The 14,990-nt window shown below is 41.4% G+C and overlaps 1 protein-coding gene across 1 annotated transcript in view; it reads right to left on the bottom strand.

The window, feature by feature from the left end:
* The window catches only part of LOC310753766 (cathepsin L2-like), a 73,604-nt gene extending 61,770 nt beyond the window's left edge, over positions 1-11,834 (bottom strand). The window contains 1 exon segment of the mRNA XM_083595108.1: positions 11,704-11,834. Within this exon segment, the coding sequence (XP_083451234.1) occupies positions 11,704-11,832 (129 nt within the window). The 5' untranslated portion in view covers positions 11,833-11,834.
* Between the last annotated feature and the right edge of the window lie 3,156 nt (positions 11,835-14,990).

Here is a 14,990-nt window from a genome sequence, read left to right as displayed (position 1 = left end):
CTTAAGTACCTTCTTAATTTCATTATAGATCATTTCCCAGAAGACCTTGATCTTTGGGCACGTCCACCAAAGGTGGTAGAAAGTACCTTCAGTTTAATTACATTTCCAGCATTTATTATTGGGCGTATGATAGATTTTTGCAAGCTTGACTGGGGTCATGTACCACCTATAAATCATTTTCATAATGTTCTCTCTTAAGGCATTACATGCCGTAAACTTTATACCGGTAGTCCATAACTGTTCCCAGTCAGCAAACATAATGTCATGACCAATGTCTTGTGCCCATTTAATCATAGCTGATTTAACCGTCTCATCCTGTGTATTCCATTTCAACAGCAAGTTATACATTCTTGACAAATTCTTAGTATTGGGTTCCAACAGTTCTGTTTCTAGTTTTGATCTCTCCACCTGGAAACCAATTTTCCTGTCCTGTTTGAAAACTTCATTTATCTGGTAATAATGAAGCCAGTCTCTTACTTTTGACTTCAGTTTCTCATAGCTCTGCAATTTCACTTTTCCCTCCTCATGTTCTATAATTTCCCAATATTTTGGCCATTTAGATTCCATATTAAGTTTTTTCACTTCCTTAGCTTCCATTGGTGACAACCACCTAGGGGTTTTGTTTTCCAACAAATCTTTGTACCGAATCCAAACATTATATAGTGCTTTGCTGACAATATGGTTTTTGAAACCTTGGTGAATTTTAACCTTGTCATACCATATATATGCATGCCAGCCAAACCTATTATTGAACCCTTCCAGATCCAAAATGTCTATGTTTTCAAGAAGCAGCCAGTTTTTCAGCCAGCAAAAAGCCGCTGATTCATAATACAATTTTAAGTCCGGCAGGGCAAACCCCCCTCTTTCTTTTGCATCAGTTAATATCTTAAATTTTATTCTGGGCTTTTTGCCCTGCCAGACAAATCTAGATATGTCTTTCTGCCACCTCTTGAAACAATCCATTTTATCCACAATCTGCAATGTTTGAAACAAAAAGAACATTCTCGGCAAAACATTCATCTTAATAACAGCAATTCGGCCTAACAAGGAAAGTCTCAAATTTGACCATATTTCTAAATCTTTCTTAACTTCTGTCCAACATTTCTCATAATTGTCTTTAAATAAGTTCACATTCTTAGATGTCAAATTAATCCCCAGGTATTTCACTTTCTTTGCTACCATTAAACCAGTTTCACTATGGAACTTCTCTATTTCAGCAACTGTTAGATTTTTGTCCAGTACTTTCGTTTTCTGTTTGTTCAACTTAAAACCTGCTACTTGACCAAATACTTGTATTAGCTCTAAAACTCTTCTCATACTAGTGTCTGGCTCTTGTAAAGTTAATACTAGATCATCTGCAAACGCTCTCAATTTGTATTGTAACAAGTCTCACTTTGTATTGTGGTTCTCCAGCTTCTGTGGGTTTAAGGCGATAAACCCATCTGCAACTCACAGCTTGCTTGCCAGCCAGCAATTTTGTGAGCGAGAATACACCAAGCAACTCCATTGATCTCATCTCTTTCTGCATTGCCTCATGCCATTTGCTGGCTTCTTCCTGAGGCAACTTTTGAACATCCTCGAAGGATTCAGGTTCACATCTAGCCACACCTACCCACACACTTGTGACCTCGAACCTATCAGGTGGCTTGCCCTTGGTTGGCCTTGCTGACCTCCTCAGCATGAACCCTGGTGCTTCCTCTGACCCACTAGGGCTAGCAAGACTATCCTCAGTGTCAGAGACTTCCCCCTCTGACCTGCTGCGCCTTTTGAACCTGACAGCCAGTCCAGCAGGTGAGGAAGGCTCACTCTTTGGCTCAGACTTGACAGTGGTTTGAGGAGGTGTCTTGGGACTCCCCCTCTGAGGGATCCTGAACTGACCCTGTTGTGGACTCCGTCCCTGTGGCGGATTCTGCTGCTCTGGACTTTGGTCCTCAACAAGTTCCTCTTCCTCCTCCTCACCATCTGAGTCAAAGAACTGCTGTGAAAGCACGTCTGGATTGGCATGCAGACATGACCATCCAGCCTGTTCACAGAACTCAGCTGTGCTGGTCCCGGGGGGAGGTTACCGTGTGGCGTGGTCAGAGTTCGGTCCTGGGTCAAGGATCTGGAGAATGTCCACCAAAGCAGGAAGCCGGGCGTGGTCAGGAACTCCGGAAGAACAGGTCTGGGTGCTGGCAGAAACAGGTTTCCAACGACGTTGCTCCTGCAACCTGGGACTGGGCTGATTGGCCTTTATTTCCTCTGAGGCCAGGGGTGGTCCCGGCCCACAGGTGACCCGCCTCTCCTGGCCTTAAGGTGAGCATTCCTCCTCAGAGAACTTAGTTCCCTCCGCCTCTCTGCCCTGAGCCTCTGCAGCTCAGGAGAGGCTGGAGGGTTACTGGACCCAGGGGGAGGCTCACCTTCCCCTGACAGGGCTGGGAGAGGCGCACCTGCAGGCAATGGGCCCTCAATCACCTCCGGAGCCAGAGTGGATACATCTGGTGTCTGCTCCTGAGGATCCGGCACAGGTGCAGGCCCTTCAGATTCAAGCCCCTGCCCCGGCTCAGCCGGCCCTGGAGGCAGGGACTCCTGTGCAGGCTGGGAATCCTCAGGTTCAGCTTCTGAATCAGACTCCCAGGCCATCACATCAGCACTGTTGCTGATTACCAGTCTGGACTGGTTCCCACTCGGGTATGCAAACCTCCAAGCCTTTGAGCCAGGCTCATGTCAGTATATGGAAACATCGCAGCTGCAAACAGCCAGATTGTTGACATCACATGATGCGCCTATCTGTGGGAAAGAATTTCCCAGGAAGTTCACAGGCTGGAAAAGTCTCTGTGAAGAGTGTAATTTGAAACCTTCCGTTTGCTTGTGTACAGGAAGTTTGTCAGACGTGCTGGAAGAACTGAACTGAAAGGACATGTTTTTCTGTAGTGCTGTAATGTCAGAAATAAACATCATGTAAATAGATTTCTGACTACTTTTCTTTCCCCTGCAGAAGCAGGAGGAGGGGTGTGCATTTTACCCACGCTTGGGAAAATGTCGCCTATCAAAATCTCCCTGGTCTGTCTGGATATCAGCCAGAGGAGGTTACCGGTAAGCAAGCTCCGAGAACTGTGAGAGGGGCCAGCCTCTGTGGAGGGGGCTTGCAAACCGACAGCTCATACCCCACAAAGATCATTTTCTTAGACCTTGGCTCTGTCAGTTTGACCAGCTCCGGCCCATCTGGAACTGGTACAGGCTCGTCTTATCTTGAGCCCAAGCAGAGTAGTCCAGCAGCAAAAGGATAAGCAGGTAAATGTGCTACATTGCTAAAGTTTATTTACACTCTATGCTGAGAGAATACAAACATGCATCCTGCCTCTGTGAGAGCAGAGAAGCAACTCCCTCTCGACACAAAGAAAGCCGAGAGAAACACTGAAAAACAGGAAACCAGTGTACGTCATAACCAGTCTCCCATTCCCGTGGGAACCCAACAGTAACTCTGACTGTGGAATGTAAACATTGTCTTGTGACAAGCATTTGCTGCTCAGTGAGGAAATAGAAACCAACATCCTCCCCCTTTCTGTGAACATCACTGGGCAGCATGTTCGTACAATATCAGTACAAACCCAACTTCTGCACATAGGTACAGTGTTGATCCCTTGATACAACCTTGGACAATACATCAGCAGGAATTTCATTACCTGGCATATAGGACAACGTTACGAGTCCCTTCTGAACACATTCCCTAGCATGTTGCAACTTCAATTGTAAGTGTTTCGTGTTTTGCTTACAACCTTCAGAATTCAGCAAAGCCAAACATGCTTTGTTGTCTTGATAAACCTGGATTGGACATTTGACAGGAATTTTCATGTCTTTGCACAATTGTAACAACCATTCACAATCCTTAAGTGAATAAGACAGTGCATTCAGTTCAGCTTCACAAGTACTTAAGCTAACTGTTGTTTGCTTCTTGCATGACCAATCAAATAGACCCTGATTGTACATGTAGCAAACTCCAGACGTACTTTTCCTGTCTATAGTGTCACTTCCAAAACTTGCATCTGCAAATATCTCAAGACCACCAGACTTCTGATTGTTAAATCTCAGTCTGTAATGCATAGTGCCTTTCAAATAGCGAGCTATGCGTTTCAGAGCTTTCCAATCCTTAACAGTAGGATTGTTGACTTGTCTGCTTAGCAAATTACAGCTAACAGCAATGTCAGGTCTTGAACATCTGGCAATGAAGTTCAGTTTGCCTAGCACACTTCTGTACAGTGTAGTGTCAGAAAATGCTTCTTCAGTGTCATGTACCTGATAACCTGTTGTCATCGGTGTTTCTACAGGGTTAGCATGCATCAGGTTTAGTTTGCTTAACACATCAGCAATTTTCCGTGACTGGTGTACTAGAATATTACCATCTTGATCTCTCTCTATTTCCAGAGATAGGTAGTTGTTTACCTCACCAAGATCTTTCATGTAAAAGTGCTCTTTCAGTTGAGCTAGGGTGTTATTGTACATTGTGACATCCTTCCAAAAGAAAAGAATATCATCAACATAAAACAAGCAATACAGCTTCTTTTGCCCCTACCCTTTGACAAATACACATGGATCAGCTTTCCCTTGCTGAAAACCTAGACAAAACAATACTTCAGTAAGTTTAGTGTGCCAGCACTGTGGACTTTGTTTGAGACCATAAAGGGACTTCTTCAGAGAACAAACAAATCCCTGTTTTACCTGTACGCCATCAGGTGGAAGCATATAAAGAGATTCACCTAGAGATCCGTACAAAAACACTGTATTCACATCGTGGTGAGAAATATGAAGATTCTCTTCTGCAGCAAGGTTGAGCATAAGCCTAATGCTCTCATACCTCACAGTGGGTGAGTAGGTCTCGTGATAGTCTTCACCTGGTACCTGTGAAAAATCTCTGGCTACCAATCTGGCTTTGTGTCTGACTATCTTGCCATTTTGATCAGTCTTCGCTTTGAAGACCCATTCGCTTCCAAGTAGTTTCATTCCTGGAACTACTGGAACTAGCTCCCATGTTTTGTTCCTCTCTAAGGAATCAAGCTCAGCCTTCATGGCATTTAACCATGGCTCAGCATCCTTTGAATCCAAATCCTGGATTTCTTGGAAACTTGAAGGTTCAAATACCTTCTTGGAGCTTTTAACAGCTGCTACAGCTGTCTTAGCAAATTCATCAGCAAATCTCTTTGGAGGTCTACCTTTTGTGGCTCTTTGAGACCTGCGAATTAGCCTTAAGTCTTCAACACTCTCCTCTTCTTTCTTAGGAGAAAAGTGGCCTATAGTGAACAGTGGTTCCTCCAATTATTCTCGATCAGAGCATTCAGAGGGTCGCATAGAGGCTTTCGCACTCTTGAAATCCTCTGAATCATCTGATTCAGTCTCAGACTCAGAATCAGGACCTTCATCAGTGGGTGTGGGTGGTTGCGGCAGCTGTTGCTGTTGCTGCTGTTGTTGCTGTGGCTGTTGCCTATCCTCAGTCTCAACACTGTCATCAGGATAACATTGGAAAATTCCCACATTCTCCCCCCACTTGGCATTATACTCAACACTTCTTGTGAGCCTAATTGTCTTTGAGTCAGTCATCATTATTCTGTAAGAACCTTTCTGATAACCTAGAAAGATACCATGCAATCCACGCTTGCCTAACTTGGAGCTTTGTGGTGTGTGAACCCACATGTCAGAACCAAAAGTTCTCATGTGTTTGATGTAAGGTTTCTTGCCAAACATCTTTTCATAGGGGGTACAACCAATCGGTGATGATAATCTGCGATTATAAGTGTAAACAAAACAGCTGAGCGATTCTGCCCAATAACTCTCTGGAAGATTGGCATCATGCAGCAAGGTTTTTAACCCTTGAAGCAATGTTTGGCTTGCCCTCTCGCAAAGACCGTTCTGCCATGGCAAACGAGGACTAGACAAATCATGTTGAATTACTTTCTCAGTCAGAAAAGCTTCAAACTGCTGAGAAGTGAATTCCCCCCCCCCCCCGCGAACAGTGAAAAGAGTCTTTATCTTCTTACCATGTACATTTTCCAACCAAGCACAGAATTTCTTGAACATTGGGAAAGCCTCTGATTTCTGCTCGAGATTGTACACATAAATATACCTGGAAAATGCATCAATGAGGACCATGAAGTACCTGTTTCCACCCAAAGAGGGCGATAGTGGACCAACCAAATCAGCATGAACAACCTGGTATGGTTCTGTAGCTTTTCTACTAGACACCTTACCTTTCGCAGCCATTTTCACCTTGTTTGCTGCGCATGCCTTACACTTCATGTGGTACCTGCAGGGTTTAATAGTCATACCTTCAACCAAGGCAGGCATTTTAGATACTGCCTCAAAATGTAAATGACCAAATTTCCTGTGAAAATCATGAATACATCCTGCATGCAACACCTTGTTAGAACCTGCAATGCAACAAGTTTCATCCTGCACATCATCATCAAAATACAATACAAACAAACGATCAACATATTCAGCATGCAATACATAATAGTTTTTCTTTGTGATGGTGCACTTCTTGTTCTTGAAGGAAACGTCAATGTTCCGTTCATTCAGCTGCGCAACACTGAGTAGATTGTGTGCAGCATCCGGAACGTAGAGCACATTGTGTATCGACAAGTCCAAACTGTGAAGAACAACAGTTCCGTAGCCTTGACTGGAGATTGTGTGGTCATCCGCCTGGTGAATCGCACCTTCCTGTGGTGTAAAAGACACGAACAGTCATTTGTTGTTGCATAAGTGTCTGGTGGCTCCTGAATCAATCACGAAGAAAGATCTAGATGTCTTCTGGACCTTTGCAACCTTTGGAGTGAAGCGTGAGACCATTGCCTTGTGCTGCGTTGTCCTGGACACTGGACCTTTGCCTTTGCCTTTGCCTTTTCCACGCGTTGAGCCTTCGCTGCGTTGCTCTGTCTTGGCCCTGGGAAATCTGCATTCCCTCTTCATATGGCCTAGACGTCCACACGAGTAGTACTTCACTGCCTTCAAAGCTTTGGTGCCATCTGGTGGTTCCACTGCATTCTGGGATGACGTCTGTGAAGACTCCCCCTTACCCATGCAGCTAGCACCTCGCTGGTCAGCTTCATTCTGAATCACAGCAGTGACATGCTCTACTGTGATCTGAGCAGTTGGCAGAACAGCAATCTGAGTGGCAACGGACTCCCAACTTGAACCCAAAGAATGTAGTATCATGAAGGAATACACAGCCTCTGGAAAGGTGAGTCCTCTCTGTTGCAGCTCATGTCTCAGATTCTGCATCTCCATCAGATGTGTACGCACACCTGCACCTTCAGCAAGTGCCATATCATGCAGCTTGGCATAGTAGAACAAAGAAGCACCAGCTTCTGTTCTCAAATGGGCATCTTTTAAAGTGTCCCAAATCTCTCTGGCTGAGGTCGTATCACGCAACAGACAGAGCTCTTCTGGGGATACTATCAATGTAAGAGTTCCCCTTGCTTTGGAATCCTTAGCTGCCCATTCATCCGTCATTGGAGCTGGGGGGGGGGTACCTGTTATGACTTCACCATTACACCACATGAAGTGTAAGGCATACACAGCAAACAAGGTCAAAATGGCTGCAAAAGGTAAGGTGTCTAGTAGACAAGCTACAGAACCATACCAGGTAGTGCATGCTGATCTCGTTGGTCCTCTAACACCCTCTTTGGGTGGAGCCAGGTACTTCATGGTCCTCATTGATTTATTTTCCAGGTATATTCATGTGTTCAATCTCAAGCAGAAATCAGAAGTGTTTCCTAGGTTCAAGGAATTCTGTGCTTGGTTGAAAAATGTGCATGACAAACAGGTGAAATGTTTGTTTACAGATCGAGGGGGAGAATTCACTTCTCAGCAGTTTGAAGCTTTTCTGACTGGGAAAGAAATTCAACATGATTTGTCAAGTCCATGGTCTCCTTGGATGAATGGCCTTTGTGAAAGGGCAAGCCAAACATTGCTTCAAGGCTTGAAAACCTTGCTGCATGATGCCAATCTTCCAGAGAGTTATTGGGCAGAATCGCCCAGCTGTTTTGTTTACACTTATAATCACAGATTATCATCACCGATTGGTTGTACCCCCTATGAAAAGATGTTTGGCAAGAAACCATTCATCAAGCACATGAGAATTTTTGGTTCTGTCATGTGGGTTCACACACCACAAAGCTCCAAGTTACGCAAACGTGGTTTGCATGGTATCTTTCTAGGATATCAGAAAGGTTATTACAGAGTAATTATGACTGACTCTAAGACAATTAGGCTCACTAGAAGTGTTGAGTATAATGCCAAGTGGGGGGAGAATGTGGGAATTTTTCAGTGTTATTCTGATGACAGTGAAGAATCTGAGGATAAACAGCAGCAAAACTCCACACCCACTGATGAAGGTTCTGATTCTGAATCTGAAACTGAAACAGATGGTTCAGAGGATTTCAAGAGTGCTAAGGCCTCTATGCGACCCTCTGAAGGCTCTGATCGAGAATTGGAGGAACCACTGTTCACTATAGGCCACTTTTCTCCTAAGAACCTAAGAAAGAAGAGGAGAGTGTTGAAGACCTACGTCTGATTCGCAGGTCTGAAAGAGCCACAAAAGGCAGACCTCCAAAGAGATTTGCTGATGAATTTGCTAAAGCAGCAAAAGCTGTAATTGCTGTTAATAGCTCCAAGAAGGTATTTGAACCTTCAAGTTTCCAAGAGATCCAGGCTTTGAACTCGAAGGATGCTGAGCCATGGTTAAATGCCATGAAGGCTGAGCTTGATTCCTTAGAGAGGAACAAAACATGGGAGCTAGTTCCAGTAGTCCCAGGAATGAGGCTGGTTAGCAGCAAATGGGTATTCAAAGCAAAGACAGATCAAAATGGCAAGATAGTCAGACACAAAGCCAGATTGGTAGCCAGAGGTTTTTCACAGGTACCAGGAGAAGACTATCACAAGACCTACTCACTCACCGTGAGATATGAGAGCATTAGGCTTATGCTCAAATTTGCTGCAGAAGAGAATCTACACGTTTCTCATCACGATGTGAATACAGCATTTTTGTACGGAACCTTGGGTGAATTACTTTATATGCTTCCACCTGATGCCATACAGGTAAAACAGGGATTTGTTTGTTCTCTGAAGAAGTCCCTATATGGTCTCAAACAAAGTGCACGATGCTGGCACTCTAAACTCACTGAAATGTTATTTTCTCTAGGTTTTCAGCAAGGTAAAGCTGATCCTTATGTAGTTGTCAAAGAGGAAGGGCAAAATAAGCTGTATTGCTTGTTTTATGTTGATGATATTCTTTTCTTTTGGAAGGATGTCAAAATGTACAATAGTGCCCTAGCTCAACTGAAGGAGTACTTTGACATGAAAGATCTTGGTGAGGTAACCAACTACCTATCTCTGGAAATAGAGAGAGACCAAGATGGTAATATTCTAGTACACCAGTCACAGAAAATTGCTGATGTGTTAAGCAAACTAAACCTGATGGATGCTAACCCTGTAGACACACCGATGACAACAGGTTATCAGCTAGATGACACTGAAGGAGCATTTTCTGACACTACACTGTACAGAAGTGTGCTAGGCAAACTAAACTTCATTGCCAGATGTTCAAGACCTGACATTGCAGTTAGCTGTAATTTGCTAAGCAGACAAGTCAACAATCCTACGGTTAAGGATTGGAAAGCTCTGAAACGCATAGCTCGCTATTTGAAAGGCACTATGCATTACAGACTGAGATTTAACAATCAGAAGTCTGGCGTGTTGAATGGTTTCTTTAAATGTAAAGGTTCATCATTGTTCCACTCGATGTGTATGTCTTTAAGGGGCCAGAGCAAGGGCCAGAGCTAAATAACGAGACCCAGCTTTACAGCTGTGAAACATAGCAGGTGCTGCTGAGTTGTATTGATTAAGCTCTGTCAGCAATTGGGTGTAGTATATAAGGAGCAGCACCTAGCTCTCCCATTTCCCTGGGGGATGGGTTGGTGGTTGGGTCATGTTTGATGTATTTAGTGTATAAGGAGTTTTTGTTTTTCTTATTAAAACCTTGTTTAAGTTATTTTTGAGTCCCTTTTTAATGCATGGTCTCCCCAGCAAGCTCTCTGCAGCGCTACTATACTGCAAATAGGCAACATGGAGGTCTTGAGATATTTGCTGATGCGAGTTTTGGAAGTGACACTACAGACAAGAAAAGCACGTCTGGAGTTTGCTACATGTACAATCAGGGTCTATTTGACTGGTCGTGCAAGAAGCAAACAACAGTTAGCTTAAGTACTTGTGAAGCTGAACTGAATGCACTGTCTTATTCACTTGTGGATTGTGAATGGTTGTTACAGTTGTGCAAAGACATGAGAATTCCTGTCAAATGTCCAATCCAGGTTTATCAGGACAACAAAGCATGTTTGGCTTTGCTGACATCTGAAGGTTGTAAGCAAAGCACGAAGCACTTGCAATTGAAGCTGCAACATGCTAGAGAATGTGTGCAGAAAGGACTCGTAACGGTGTCCTACATGCCAGGTAATGAAATTCCTGCTGATTTATTGTCCAAGGTTGTTCCGAAGGATCAACACTGTACCTATGTACTGAAATTGGGTTTGTACTGAGATTGTACTGACACGCTGCCCAGTGGTGTTCACAGAAAGGGGGAGGATGTTAGTTTCTGTTTCTCACTGTGCAGCTGCTTGGAGTCACAGGACTGTGTTTACATTCCAGGGCTTCCAGACTGTTGGCAGTCTCACGGGAAGGGAGACGGGATGTGACATTAGTGGTTTCCTGTTTCCTTTGTTCCTTTGTTCAGTTGCTCTCTGCTTTTATAGAGAGAGGATGTCTTTTCTGTTCTGCGTAGTTTAGAAATAAAACTCTTTAAAAATGTAGCTCATACGATCTCATCCTTCCCTGCTGGGAACTCTGCTGATTGAAGAATGTGCTTGGAGCCTTATCAAAGGCTCGAGGTCGTTAATTGTTTGTCAGAGGCGGTTTCAAAGGCTCGTTCGAACGGAGCTCCCGACAAGAAATACATTAGAAAACAAAAAGAAAAACCTCCTAGCAATGCTTGATTTGTAACATAGAACGCACTCTCAGGACATTATTCCCAGAATGATCTACATTTTGAGAGGAATTCCAGTTCATTTATCTAGTAAATATTTATGTAAAATGAACTCCTTAATTGATCTTCTTGATCCTCCATTTCTACTAATATTTTATAAATTTCACTGGTTCCCCCTTTTATAACTGTATTTTCTTCTTTATCTCGCGTGAGAAGGCAAATTTAGGACAAAAATAAAAAGCAAGGGGAAAAAAATAATGCTATTATTTTTATTCTACTAAAAGGCCACCACCATTATATTTATTTATACCTCTCACCTTCCTCCAAAGGAGCCCATTTGGTGCTGCCTGCCTCTGAAATGTTCCTTTTCCAGCTGCTCATTATAAGAATCTCCATGCCCAGGAGCAGTCTACCTCTGAATACCAGCTGCTGGGGGCACAGAAGGGCTGTGGCCCATATGTCCAAGAAAACTTCCCTCGCTAGAACACAATGCTGAATTAGAGGGAACCTTTGTCTAATCCAACAAAGCAAATACGTTTTTATAAGGAACCAGGCACTTTGCATGTGCACAGAGTGTCTTTGCCTTTAGGTCCCTTGAAGAAAAGTTGAATTTCCCAAGGGAAATTTCTCTCTGCAATAATCAACAGTGCTAGTACTTTGGGGAAACTGACATCTTGTCACGGCAAACGCACCTTGAGGTATTGCTTGGCGCGAACTTCCTTCCATCCTTTCCATTCTCCTTCCAGGGACCAATCCAGTGCACTGGCAGATGTTCCCAGGAGCACCAGCAAGATCAGAGGGACTGTTGAAACTGCAGACATGCCTTTGTATGGAAGAGATGGGCAAACAGCACCATCGTCAGGTATTTGTTTTTTTTTTTTAATATTTTTTTTATTCTTTTTCCATAACAAATTATACATCCAAAACATCTTTTTTTACATCCAAATTCCTCCTTATTGACTTCCCTCCTCCCGCCTGAAAAACCTTCCTAGTACTTACTTTCTCCACATTTCTTAAATTTAAATTCACCATATTATTAATTAATTTTTTACAATCTAACAATATTCCTACCTTTTCTCTTTACAGAGCTTCTTTAAAACTTACAAACGTTATCTGATTATCACTTAATTTTTGCATATATTCAGTAAATTTAATCCAATCTTCTGTAAATCTTTGATCACGTTGGTTCCGGATCCTTCCTGTTAGTCTATCGAGTTCCGCATAATCCATCATTTTCATTCTCCATTCTTCAATCATAGGTAACTCTTCTTGTTTCCACTTCTGGGCCATCAAAGTTCTTGCTGCTGACACTGCATATAAAAATATCTTCCTATCTTTCTTATCTATCTCATTACCTATTATTCCTAGTAAGAATGCTTCTGGTTTCTTTACAAATGTATATTTCAATACTTTCTTCAATTCATTATAAATCATTTCCCAAAAGTTTTTAACTTTTTTACAGTCCCACCACATATGGTAAAACGTTCCTTCCTTTTCTCTACATTTCCAACATTTATTACTTATCTTATACATCTTTGCCAGTTTTACAGGTGTCATATACCATCGATACATCATCTTCATTACATTTTCTTTTATAGCAGTGCACGCCGTAAATCTTATTCCATCTTTCCACAATTTTAACCAATCATCTATTAGTATATTATATCCAAAATCTTTGGCCCAGTCAATCATAACCTATTTCACCTCTTCATCCTTTGTATACCATTCCAACAATAATTTATACATTCTTGCTAAACTTTTGAATTCATTATTCAATATTTCTTTCTGAAATTTAGACTATCAGCAAAACCTCTTTGTAGCATATCTTTCTTAAACATTTCATTAATTTGAAAATAATGCAGCCAATCATTAACATATTCTTTAACCTCTTCATATGGTCTTATTTTCCATTTACTTCCTTCTCTTTCAATTAACTTCTCATATGTTGCCCATCCCCCCCCCATATTAATTTTCTTTACACTCATTGCCTCCAATGGCGATAACCAATATGGAGTTTTTGACTCCAATAAATTTTTATACCTCTCCCAGACTTCTATAAGAGACCTTCGTATTACATGGTTTTCAAAACCTTTATGTACACGTTTCTTGTCATACCACAAATATGCATGCCACCCAAATCTATTATCAAAACCTTCCAAATCTAACAATTCTGTATTTTCTAATTTCATCCATTCCTTCAACCAACAGAGGGATGACGCTTCATAATATAATTTCAAGTCTGGCAGGGCGCAGCCTCCTCTTTCTTTTGCATCTGTCAATAACTTAAACTTTATTCTCGGCTTCTTACCCTGCCAGATATACCTTGAAATTACTCTTTGCCATTCTTTAAAAATTGCTGCCCCTTTGGTTATTGGAATTGTTTGAAACAGAAATAGTAATTTCGGTAGCACATTCATCTTAATTTTTGCAATTCTTCCCCAAAATGACAGTTTCATTCTTCCCCACACCTCAAGGTCTCTTTTAATCTTGTTCCAAATTAGGGTATAATTATTCTGAAATAAATCAATACTCTTGGGGGTCAACCACACTCCTAAATATTTCACTTTTTAAACTACTTCCATCTCTACTTGTTGCTGCATTTTATCCGCTATTTCTTGGTCCATATTTTTGACAATTATTTTGGTTTTTTTCTTATTCAGTTTGAATCCTGCCACTTGACCAAACTGATCTACCGTATTTTTCGCTCTATAACACACACCCAACCATAACACGCACGTAGTTTTTAGAGGAGGAAAATCCGTAGGCATGCCACCCGTAGGCATTCCCTCCATAACACGCACAGACATTTCCCTTACTTTCTAGGAGGAAAAAAGTGAGTGTTATGGTGCAAAAAATATGGTATCTCTTTCAACACTTCTATTACTGAATTTATGGGATCCTCCACAGTAATAACCAAGTCATCGGCAAAAGCCTTGACTTTATATTCCTTACATCCCACTGACACACCTTTTATTTGTTCATTATTTCTTATGGTCTTAAGTAAAACCTCCAGCACCACGATGAATAACAATGGTGAAAGAGGACACCCCTGTCTTGTACCTTTCATTATTGCAATATTTTCAGTTGTCACATTGTTAACTATTAATTTTGCTCTTTGCTCCGTATATATTGCCTTAATACCATTTAAAAACGTTTGTCCCATGTCCATCATTTCTAGATTCTTTAACATAAATTCCCATGAAATATTATCAAAAGCCTTTTCCGCATCCACAAATATTAACATTGCTTGTTTATCACTCCTGGCAGTCAGATATTCAATTATATTGATTATGTTTCTTATGTTATCTTTCATCTGTCTGCCTGAAAGAAACCCTGCTTGATCCTTATGTATTAATTCTTTTAAAACCTTTTTCATTCTATTTGCTAGTATACTTGCAAATAGTTTATAATCATTGTTTAAAAGTGAAATAGGCCTATAATTTTTAACTTGGGACAAATTGGAATCTTGTTTAGGAATAAAAGTTATATAAGCTTCCTTCCACGTTTCTGGTATTTCCTTTTTTATTAGTATGTTGTTCATTACTTCTTTCAATGGTGCAAGTAGGGTGTCCTTCATTTCTTTATAAAATCTCGTGCTAAAGCCATCCGGTCCTGGTGTTTTTCCACTTTTCAATTCTTTAATTGCACAATTTATTTCCTCTATCTCAATCATCTCGTTTAATTTATTCTTTTTTTCCGTCAGAATTTTCTGCACCCCTTTTTCTTTTAAAAAATCTTCAATTTTTTTCTTATTTACTTTTTCTTTTCTTTTATACAATTGTCTATAGAAATCCACAAATCCTTTTCTAATTCCTTTCGGATCTTCAAACTCTTGATCTTCTACTATAATTTTTTGTATAGTATTTTGCTCTTTCCTCTTTTTAATCTGCCAGGCCAGAAGTTTTCCTGATTTATTTGCATACTCAAAGTTCCTCTGCTTCATTTTTTTGATGTTCCATTCTACTTCCTTACTTATTAT

The sequence above is a fragment of the Podarcis filfolensis genome (genome assembly GCF_964270895.1).
Source record: "Podarcis filfolensis genome assembly, chromosome: W".
Classification (NCBI taxonomy): domain Eukaryota; kingdom Metazoa; phylum Chordata; class Lepidosauria; order Squamata; family Lacertidae; genus Podarcis; species Podarcis filfolensis.
This window is presented reverse-complemented; position numbering and strand designations above follow the sequence as displayed.